The sequence below is a fragment of the Rhinichthys klamathensis genome, unplaced genomic scaffold, assembly GCF_029890125.1.
Source record: "Rhinichthys klamathensis goyatoka isolate OS25496 unplaced genomic scaffold, OSU_Roscu_1.1 h1tg000161l_1, whole genome shotgun sequence".
Classification (NCBI taxonomy): domain Eukaryota; kingdom Metazoa; phylum Chordata; class Actinopteri; order Cypriniformes; family Leuciscidae; genus Rhinichthys; species Rhinichthys klamathensis.
In genome coordinates this window covers 1,275,117-1,287,272 of record NW_026606695.1, presented here as the reverse complement: position 1 = coordinate 1,287,272, position 12,156 = coordinate 1,275,117, and the positions used below count along the sequence as shown (strand labels likewise).

General features: G+C 39.5%; 1 protein-coding gene across 1 annotated transcript in view; it reads right to left on the bottom strand.

The window, feature by feature from the left end:
- Positions 1–298: 298 nt before the first annotated feature.
- Positions 299–12,156, bottom strand: part of pcdh7b (protocadherin 7b) — a 139,114-nt gene continuing 127,256 nt past the window's right edge. Inside the window, 2 exon segments of the mRNA XM_056258922.1 lie at positions 299–4,215; positions 5,333–5,351. Of these exon segments, the coding sequence (XP_056114897.1) occupies positions 3,791–4,215; positions 5,333–5,351 (444 nt within the window). The 3' untranslated portion in view covers positions 299–3,790.

Below are 12,156 nucleotides of genomic sequence, written 5' to 3'. Positions count from 1 at the left end.
GATGTCAAAGAAGCATGTTTGCCCTCAACTTAGCAAAGTAAAAGGCTACACTTAAAGGTATGTTGTTTGCCAGTCTGTAGTTTGCAAGGTATAATGTCACTGTCTCCCTTGATTAATGTAAACTGTATTACTGCCAGGCATTTGTTAACCAAAAAACAAGTTTATTTATTTATTAATTCGTTTGATTGTTTGTTTGCATGCATTACATATTCAGTGTATATTTTGACAAATTTAATGATTAAGTAACATCCTTTGTGGAACATCCCAAAAGACAACTAAAAACAATTCCAGCCACTGGTTGTATCATGGTATATTTTAATTTCTGCAGAGACAAAAATGACAAGCAATTTATTTACAGAAATACCTGTACAAAAGCAAAAAATATGTAAAATAGATCATAAATAGAGGTGGGCTTGCGCTCAGTACATTTGCCATGTTCAGCTAAGCTGCGTGCATAGTGACTCCTAATAAAACAATGATTAAAATCAATCCTCAATTCTACATCAACATCCAAGTCAAAGGACAAATAGAGTATGATTAAAATTACAATTTATTTTTTCCATTATCTGTGATGTGTCCTATGACCCAAGTGCTACAACTTAAGTTTTATATCTTCTAAGTTGTCAGCTTAAGGAACACACACCTCAGAGTGCAAACGACAATTAAACAAAGCAAATTCATCACGTCAACAACAAAGTCATATGTATTTTAGGAAGTAAGGTGCAGGCTGTTTCCAGGCATGTACAGTAGATGTAGGTGCCAACCTCCTCAGGTTTCTTTTTTAGACATCATAACTGCCATATACTCCTATTGATAGGAATCAGCTGATATATCTACTCCATGGTCCTCTGAGGTGTGTGTCCCTTTCAAAAACCTTTGGAGCTTTGTTTTCCTTCTACCTTCTCATATCATGAAAAGTGCAGAATGTCTCAAAGCACGTTTGCTTCATCCCTAATGGATACTGTGCATTTTCTCTGTTTTTTGCTGTGCCGCCATTGCAGCATTGTGTCATGACCGATCCTTTCCAAAGTCGCTTTCCTGACTAAAGTTATCCTTGCTGTAAAAATCGCAGTTTGGACGTGTGACCATGCTAACTTTGAAATGGATGAATATACCAGGGTATCACCTATGACATGTACAGTTGGTACTCATCAATATACTTGACAAAGTTCGACTGAGCTTACTTAAAGAAGCCACAAGATAAAAGCTTTTGTTTTTTGAAAGTCTATCATAGTAAAATTGCCAGGACTGTAGTTTCAGCATAAATTACTCTTTCTCCACTTTTAGAAAGCATCTCAGTACAATTGGTTTCATACTGGTTAAAACCAACGAGTCATACCAATAAAGGTATAAAAAGGCACAGTTGCATATTTTGCATTCACTCTATAGTTTTGTTTTGATTGTTTTTTTTTTTGTTTTTGTTTTTTACAGAAGCACTACATATACAAAGTGGCACTGGGAAGGAAAGGGAAATATATGACTGATGAGATCTGAAGAGGGCATCATTATGAGCAGATATTTGAAAAAACAATAGAACGGAGACTTGTGAGGTACGCGAGATGTTAGAATTGTTTTGGAATCAAGTTTCACAACTCATTTTCTACATAATGAAAGGTATGTGTTTTTTGTGTGTGTGAAAAGAATATAATTATTACAGAACCAATGGATAAAAGTACATGTGCTATATGAATAAATCAGATAAATGAGCAACGGATGATGTGATGCTAAATAAATCAGTGAATCACGAATGTGTATGATTCTTCCTCCTCGTCAAATCAATATACATAGTCATACTACAATGTCTAGTGTCTGTTTGTAACAAACGCAAGCAGTGGACTTTCATGTTCACAGGGTATGATATCTGTACACTTTTTTTTTTCTTTTTCATAGTAAGTGTAGATTCCCTTTAAACATGCAATAAAAAGTACATATCTATGTATACAGTTTGTAAGCATCAGAGCACTTCTTTTAAACACGAGTAGTACATACAGACTACAGATCTGGAAGCTGCGAAAAAGGCAGTCCGTTCAAACTCAAGGAATCATTAACATAAAAAAAAAAAAAAATTTGCATCTGAATAATTTACCACCTTTTTTAAAAGCATGATGCCTCCTAATTATACTCCTCCTCTTGAAAATCGTTTGGGATAGGCCCATGATGCATGTATAAATGTGCACGTAGTTTCCTCACATTGCACAAAAAACATGTGTGATGGTAATTAAAGCAACATGTGACTTAAAAAGGAGCTTTCCTGTCCCAGTTCTCTGAGACACCACGTCATGTTGTTCCCGATACTTTGGTTATACAGCGGCATCGTGCGTCACATTGTAATCGCTCCTGTCGTGCCTGTAGTCACCAAACTTTTAATGTGATTGTACAAGTAGTCGGTTCACTCTGACCCATACACGAGGGACACAAGTTCTCATCCTTGATTACTCTTCTGAAGTGTGTGAGATTGAGAGTGAATCTGTTGAATGAGTTTATTGCTCTATTTAACATTCATACTAGGAATGTTACACAGGGCCAGCCCAAGCTCTTCAGCAGGGCAATATTATTAGACTAATTCACCCCAGCAGCATATCCAAATAGAGTTACTGTGAATTTATGGGTTAATTATAATGTGTATGTACAATGTGCAGATCTTTTGTGTGTGCGTGTGTGTGTGTTTGCAAATGTGTGCGTGCCGGGAGGCCATCTTGAGACCACAAAAGAGGAACTTCAGCATAGTTTCACACATCAAGAGAGGGATGAACCACAATTACACAAACTCGTGACATTCAGGCAATTCATTGTCAATATCTGGGATGTAAAGAATCTCCTTCTGCTTCCAAAGGTGTGTAGGAGCCTGATGGAAATGGGTCGCTCATGATTTCGAAGTGTGTGTCCAGAGTATGTTTACAGTATATATATATATATATATATATATATATATATAATGTGTACAATACTTCACCCACACGACAAAGAAAAACGTGTATGCTTGTGTTCCTTCATCTGTACGTGAGGTTGATAGGCACACAGGTAAACTTGCTTCTCGCGCTGTACAGTGCGTACGCCGTTCACTTGCGCCATTTGAGTATCTATAAACCATTGTAAAATGCTTAAGTCAATGACGACATACGAAGAGCTCCGACATCGTCTGGTTACGCCATCACTGATCATCGTGCGATGATTTTCGTTTATCATTGGCCTTTCTTTTTTTTTCCTTCTTCTTTGTTAACGTGATTTGTCGTCCAGTTGTCGGACAGTTCAGTCCATGGACTGATTGCATATGGACATAATACATCCACATAAAAACACTCACCGCCTACCCCCGAAAAATAAAAACGGATTAAAAGACAGAACCAGTCTTATCGGTTCCGCATAGCTATAGCAACAGTTATAAAAACAAAGACAAAAAGGTATAGTCCAGGTCCGCCTCAAGGGACACACACTCTTAAGGGGTTAGATGATGCATGCATGTTTATAAAGAGTCTACAGAAACCAGGCAGCACTTTGGGGAAGTCTACGGGGCCCGATACGCTAGCAGCAAAGTAGCACTTATCCACCAGCATTCCTCTCTCTCCACCTCAGCCACTTCCCCCTCCTCCATCTCATCCTTCTCACGCACATTTACAACATGTAATTCCACGGTTTTTACTCAATTTAGGTTAGAAAGTAGCGCCGCACTAGTTGTGCGAGCAGTTTGAGGAAAATCCATGTTGCTTTTGTTTTAGGGTTTGGTTTGCTAACAGCATCTCTAACCATGCTGAGTCACTGTCATCGTCCTTTCGCAGTCGCTGTGTGTCGTTTACAGGTAAACTTCCCGCCTGGTGAGAGTTCCGCATTGCGTCGGCTTGTATTCACCTGTGGGCGCTAGCGGAATCTCCTCGATGGGGCGAGATGTTTCCTGGCTGGCGGAAAATCCAGCTGAGCTAAACGCGTCGTAGGATGAGGAGGAGGAGGCCATCTTCTTGTTAAGGAGATTACGGTTACGGTCGCCCAGCAGGTGCGAGGGGTCGCCGTTGGCAACAGCTAGCGCCTCCTGGCTGCCGGGCTGTTCGGGAACGCTGCCCCCGGGGGAGGTCATGAAGGTGGAGAGTTTGGGAGGGGTGGCCTTGGGCCTACGTTCAGGCGAGGTGCGCACAGGCATCCAGCAGGCATCCGAGTGGCCGTATTCGTCACACTCCCGCGTGCATTTACCCGTCATGGCTACGTCAGGCAGGGGCCGAGTGTCTGGAGGAAAGGGAGAGAAGGAAACAGAACCGGTGGGACATTAATGGCGTTGTTTGGCTTCGAACAGCTGAGAAAAAGAAAACTGAAGTATTGACACTAAAAAATGTATTGTGGTATGTGTCTCATGAAATTGCCATTAGAATGGCAAGTGTCAGCTGAAGCCTTTGAAATACTTATGATCGGCTTTGTGCAATTTTTTATTTATGTTTTTTTTTTCACTGTAACTTCATGGTCAACACATACCACATAACACAAAAATGGAAATATACATACACAAACAACAACACTTAAAGCTAAAACATAAATTAAACAATAAATAATGTGAGCTCTAAAAAGAATCATGCTTTGAAAACGTGGGGCAATTCTACTGTTTTGTGACTTCTGACTCCTAAACTACTGCCCTGAATCCATCTCTAATGGCTAAGTGTGTGTAGCTGGTGTGTTTTTTTATGCAACGTGTTTTTATGTTTCAACTAACAAGCTGACTCTACAAAACCTATTACATTTTATCAAAAGTGTACGAAGTGTGTTTATTTTTATTTTTTTTACTTGTTAATCCCCAACTTGGCCTTGGGAAACACCTACAGTGTACTTATAGAATGACATATTGGAGGATTTGCTATTTGGTTACATCTTTAACATGTATGTAAGTTAAAAGGATTATGCAAGCATTTTCTAAAGGCTTTAACTGTCACGCATCTGAGCGATTGCTTATTTTCCCGGGCTGAGAGAAGAGATCATTTTAGATTCAAAGCCACAAAGCCACAAGTATCATTAACATCTCATATCTCTTCTTTTCAGAATGTCTTCTGAACAAATATTTTCTGTTTACACTTTTTAACACTTGACAAGCAAACAGATAACCATCAGATGCGCAAAAATGCACAAACACGGTTGAATATGAAGTTCACTAAGCTGAAGTGCACACAAACACTAAATGCTGAAATCCCTAACCTTTGATGCCAAAGCACAAAGCTGCAGTGTTAGAGATGGTCGGTTAATGACCAAATGTGAGGTATGGCACAAGCAAGAGAGGGTGAGTGCAAATCTAAAAAAAAAGGAAGAAAGCATGCTGCCTTTTGTTGAATAGCAAAAATTTGGGTTAACCATTGCTTACTTTTAATGTTCTTTTTCTCCTGCAAAGAAAGAATAGGGTAGAATCACTGTTCGGTTTCTTCACAATGTGATGCTATGTAAGATTAATCAATTTAGAAAAAGGTATCAGACAGGAAAAAAAAAAACATGATGTGTTGCAGTTATCTGAGAATCAATTGATTACATGGCATGTTTGCAAAAAAAAAAAAAAATTGGCTTCTATGGTGCATTATACAAAGATATTTATTGATTGAGAAAAAATGAGGGTGAGAAAAGAAATCAACACATCTAAGAGCTACAGACATGTCGCTCCTCAACTTTTATTGTTAAGCCGTTAAATTCCAGGAAATCAATGCTGCACAAAATAAGGAGTGCTATGAATGGCGTTCTTCAGTCACAGGTCACAACAGGCTTACATTTGAACCCACTCAGACTGTCTCTCGTTTGGCATACTTGTTGACACAAACCATTTTAGCATCCTTGTCTGGTAAGGACCTTTCACTGACCTCAAGCGAACCCCTAAACACGTCCTCCTGACCTCAAGACTATAATGCCTGCGAACTCCTTTTAGCTTTAATCCCGTCTTTGTGGTGCGGTTGCATTGTGGGCAAGTAAGGGTTAGTTGGGTCCAACGGAGGCACCTGACCACAGAAAGAGTTCAGTGCTGCTTCCTGTGCGCTTTTATGATATCGTAAGGCTGGATTGCTGCCCAGTGTCTAGGGAGAGGTGTGGATGTACGTTCATCCCACAAAGCTCTGTCATGCACCAATGAACACTCAGTCAAGCGACGGTACCTCAATAGCACTAATAACAAAGATGAGTGTGTAGGCTCCGATCTGCAGGACGTCGATATGCCAGCGCAATGTTAATGCTTCAGACAGGGATTACAAAATGGCTGGATAAATCTTATATGACAGTTAATGTGTGCAAAGGGGCATTAAGAACTGTAACAGGTTATTCACATATACGACTGTCAAGAACACATCAACGTATGATTAGGCGATCATCTCTTTAAAACATTGTGTGGAGTCTCTTTAAGGAAGTAGTCGGGTAAAAGAAAATCTGATGTCAATTCAAACCTGTATGACTTTCTTCCGTTCGTGGAATACAAAAGGAGAAATTCTGAATAATGTGCTGGTTGCTCTTTTTCATGCAGTCAAAATGAATGGGGACTTAAGAGTTTAAGCTTTAAAAAGGATGCAAAAACCCCATACAACTATCAAAATCAGTAAGTCAGTCAAATTTGTGAAATAATCATTCAGACATGTGTTATCTATATGACACATTGAAAATATCTGTCTCAAAATAATCATATATTGCTTTTTCTCGTATTAACATGCCAAGAAGAGCTAGACTTTTAGACTTAAATTTAGTCTGTTTCTCTCAATGCTATTGTATGACTTCAGAAGACCCCAGTCCTCAACCAATTTTATTATAAATAAAATGAATGGCCAGAATATTCTTCAAAACGTCACATTTCGTGTTCCACCACAGTTATATAGGTATGAGAACAACATGAGTAAATAATGAAATGAGTATGAGAACAGTCATTCAAATAATTGTGAACCTGATAAGTTGATTCATTAAAAAAACAATTGACTCAAAATGACAGAATAATACGTATATTGCTTTTTCTCTCATTGACATGCCAAGCAGAGCTAGACCAGTTCTACACACAAAGCTATCCAGTTCTCATCCACTTTTATTTTTTAATGAAAAAGAATGGCCAGAATGTTCTTCAAAAATCCACATTTTTTGTTCCCCAAAAGTCGTACAGGTTTGGAACGAATGGTAAATAATGAAATAATATTAATTTTCACCTTGAATATCTCTGAATAATTTCTTTCTATAACTGTCCATCAAACTAAAGAGATTCAACATCAACTTCTTTCTATCAGCCTAGTATTCTGTCCACACAGAGCTTCAAGTCCAGACAATTTCGATGGTTAGTGTTCAGTTGATGAATATGTTTTGCCAATCAGTCTTTCAGACCACTACCACATCTCCACAGCTTCTCAACTCCAATGCCTGGCTCTCGCACCGCTCAGGCCCCTCAAGGCAGTACATTGGCTTTTCATCTATCGCATACCGTGCCGTCTTCAGCTACTGTTTCTTCCAGTGCAAAACAACAAAAGGAGCGCTCATTGGCGCTCCTCGCACACTGCTGCCATACAGCCTGCTTCTGATTTATTATTCCAGCACTAAACTCTGTATACATTATTATACACGGAAAGTTCACAAAAATGGTCTTTGAAAGCATGGAATAAAAAATGTTTTATGGTTTAGCCTGTACATGGAAAATGCTTTTGGAATCTGGCCTTGAAAGTCAAAGATGGGGGGATTTTTTTGTACATTTTTGTCAGCGATCCATTTTGCACAATTGAAACTCAAACGCGCTGGCATGTATAGTGTTCTGCATAGTGTTATTTTTCTTCCATATAAGTCTGTTATCTTCCAGTTTAAGGGCCAGATTTACTAAACAGGGCAAATTAGCGTGAGAGCGCAATTCCAAAAAAAGTGCCGATGGTGGTGGAAAGTTCTGCGTGTTATCTACTGATGACGGTCAAATTAAAGAACACAGATGCAGCCGTATCATTTCCATAATGACCAAATCAATCTACCAAGAACACCGCAAATTTCCATCTGGTTTAAGACATGCTTTTTTGGGCGGTAAATAATGGGCAAATACCAGTAAATTGAATAGCACAAACTTTAGTAAATCACCTTAAATGATTAATTGAAATACTCTTATCCCATGAATTTTGCATCTAAGATGGAAACTCCTACAAATGCATATGCTGCCGCAAAAATAACCCTGTCCACGCCTTTTCACCACTAAATTTTCACTGCGTGTCTTAAGTAATTCCTGACAGTAGTTTTTAACGCCAAAAGAGGGTTTGCGATGGTGCAAGCTGTTAGTAAATCTGGCCCTTAGCCATCATGTATAAAATCATTATAGTCTTCACTGGATTCTGTTGTTTCCTAGTTTGTGGTCCTATTTTAGGTTCTCTTCTAAGACCAGTTTTGTCCAATAATCTAATTGCAAATGGAACAGAACATTGTCTGATTCTAGGCTGTAGTTAATGTAATATAACAGCATGTAATTGTGATTTGCACAATCTCTGTCTCTCTTCCAGCTCATTATAGAGGTAAGATGGATACCATTTAAGATGTCATTCAAAGACACACTCTGAAGCAGCAATAATTCAAAGCGTTTAGATGGGGGCAGACACAGGTCAAACATGCACTGAGATGAATTCAATCATTGCTAGAATAGCTTTGCCTCCACCTTGTTTCATTTAAATGAACATCTTACAGGAGTGAATAAGTCAGACTGAAATTTGCTGATCCATTTTCATTCATCTCTATCTCCTTTTATATATATAATGATTGGATGCAACAAAAATGTCTGACTGTTTTATATACAAAATGTCAAATCAAGCTGCATCTGCAAACAAATAACGCTCAAACTTTTCTCAGAACTAACTTCACTTTTCTTAACCATTTAATTTGTAATGCTTTTACCCAACTGCTACCAAGGTCAATTATAGATGATGATATACACTCACCTAAAGGAATATTAGGAACACCTGTTCAATTTCTCATTAATGGAATTATCTAATCAACCAATCACATGACAGTTGCTTCAATGCATTTAGGGGTGTCAAGACAATCTCCTGAACTCCAAACGGAATGTCAGAATGGGAAATAAAGGTTATTTAAGCAATTTTGAGCGTGGCATGGTTGTTGGTGCCAGACGGGCCGGTCTGAGTATTTACAACCATTTCTAGGGATTACAAAGAATGGTGTGAAAAAGGAAAAACATCCAGTATGCGGCAGTCCTGTGGGCGAAAATGCCTTGTTGATGCTAGAGGTCAGAGGAGAATGGGCCGACTGATTCAAGCTGATGGAAGAACAACTTTGACTGAAATAACCACTCTTTACAACCGAGGTGTGCAGCAAAGCATTTGTGAAGCCACAACACGCACAACCTTGAGGCGGATGGGCTACAACAGCAGAAGACCCCACCGGGTACCACTCATCTCCACTACAAATAGGAAAACGAGGCTACAATTTGCAAGAGCTCACCAAAATTGGACAGTTGAAGACTGGAAAAATGTTGCCTGGTCTGATTAGTCTCGATTTCTGTTGAGACATTCAGATGGTAGAGTCAGAATTTGGCGTAAACAGAATGAGAACATGGATCCATCATGCCTTGTTACCACTGTGCAGGCTGGTGGTGGTGGTGATGTAATTGTGTGGGGGATGTTTTCTTGGCACACTTTAGGCCCCTTAGTACCAATTGGGCATCGTTTAAATGCCACGGCCTACCTGAGCATTGTTTCTGACCATGTCCATCCCTTTATGGCCACCATGTGCCCATCCTCTGATGGCTACTTCCAGCAGGATAATGCACCATGTGACAAAGCTCGAATCATTTCAAATTGGTTTCTTGAACATGACAATGAGTTCACTGGACTAAAATGGCCCCCACAGTCACCAGATCTCAACCCAATAGAGCATCTTTGGGATGTGGTGGGACGGGAGCTTCGTACCCTGGATGTGCATCCCACAAATCTCCATCAACTGCAAGATGCTATCCTATCAATATGGGCCAACATTTCTAAAGAATGCTTTCAGCACCTTGTTGAATCAATGCCACATAGAATTAAGGCAGTTCTGAAGGCGAAAGGGGGTCAAACACAGTATTAGTATGGTGTTCCTAATATTCCTTTAGGTGAGTGTATATATATAGTGATATATGAAATAAACACAGCTGTTGTTAATTACATTAACTAAGAGCATTGTGTCAACTTTATTATATAAGATACTGTGCAATGTTTGGTCAAATCTAAAATTAAAATCAAAACATTGAATACATAAACTAGGAATACAATCCATAAAGTCTGACCATCAGAAAGTGTTTAAACATTTTTTACAAAATTTTAAACTATCACAAACTTTTTTTTGTTACAAACACTTACAATAGTGAACAAACGTTTGCAGGCCTGCAGACCCAAAAGAGTATTTCTTCCATTCACATCCTCCTTAAAAACCCAATGCCTTTAAATTTGACCCCAAGCCACTTTTAAAACTCAGTTTTGAGCCTGAAAAGCGAGGCTTTGGAGATGGCGAACAAAAGAAGCCATACTCGGGCCTCTAGCCCAGGGCAGAGCGAATGTCGCCAGGCTGCAGAGAGGCCGGAAACGCATGCGGCTCTGTGGCACGCAACTGTCACTCCGTATAGTGGGCTATTCTGCCGATGGGGGCTCGGAGTATAATGCCTGCCATTTTCCACAGCCAGTCCTTTTGAATAACTCAAAAGAAACATCCACTCTTCTCCGACAGAGGGTTTGAAAACGAGAGATCAGGGGAACGGCGGGAGGGGGGAAAACGGAAGATATGGCTCTCAGAGCTATTCTGTGAGTTAATTACGTGTGGACAAAAGTGGATTCCCTGGCGCAGTTGGAGCTCTGCTGTTGTGAGGCTGGTGGCAGGGTTCTGGAAAGCAGTAAGTGGGCCAGAGGCTCAGCTAATTGACAGGGATATGAGGATTTTGTAATCTATGTTTGGGTGTGTGTGTGTGTATTTTGTCCTGCTCTTTAAGGCTTAATGCCGCGTTTTTCTAGCACGCGAGAACATGTTTGCGCGTTAAAGTATTAGTCGTCTTTCTATATTTTAAGTGCTCTGTGTATGAATGTGTTTTCATCTTCTGCAAGTTAAGCCTTGTCCCTACAGGCTGGCTCTTTTGCTCTCTGTTTTCCGGATAGGAGGCCCAGCAAAAACATAACTGCCAGACAGAACTGCTGACCCCTCTGTCCAGTCACTCTGTGTGTGTGTCTGTGAGACAGAGATGAGTGTAGCGGACACCCTCAAAGTCTTAGCAGATTCAAGAAGATTGGCCAATAGATAAATGGCATTTACAGAAGAGTGTCATGCGTTCACGCCCACGAACATGTGACCCAAGAAACCTCAACACAAAGTGTCAATGTCAAATAACGTTGCTTTTCACACTGAGATAAATACTGTAAAAAATGGGGGGGAAATCACTGCTAATAAGAACATATTTAAAGGGATAGTTCACCAAAAAAAAGTAAAAATATCTTATCATTTACTCATGTCAATCTAAGACAATTGAAAAATGTTTTATGGCTATACAAGTGAAAGTGTTTTTTTTTTTCACAGTAAAAAAAAAAGAAAGAAAAGAAAGCAGGCGTGGAACAACATGAGGGTGAGGATTTTTTGGGTAAACTATCCCTATGATATTTAAAAGCCATATATCTTAGATCAATAAGTTGGCATTCTTGGAGGAGATTCACAGAATCAATGTCAAAAACCGACAAAAGGTATTATTATGAAGCATTATGAACATTCCTTGAAAAACTACTGGGGTTTGGGCACTACAAGAAAGAAAATTGCACCAACCCCATACATAGTGCACTAACAGCAACCGTGAACATCATTTACTTGGGTGTTGTTAAACAAATACAGTTAAACCACAAATAACAACATTCTTCAATATCTATAGCACTAGAAAAGAGCTGCCGGCTCACAGTTGTCCACTTTTTTTTTGTCAACTTTTCAATTCTGACAGCTCCTCAGCTCCCATGGCATTATGGGATAGCAAAGTGTCCACTTGTTTCACACATCAGAATCTCAGTACATCATATTGGGATGGTTTGCGTGCTGTATCATGACATCCTGTTGACATATTGTTTTTTGCACAATGTGTAGTAGGGAAGTACACATACTGAGACACAATCCCTCCACTTTGCAACAATTGGAAAGTTGTGTCCCTCTGTGAATGTCCCTGTATGTATCTCCTGTATCTAAAATCAGCCTCTA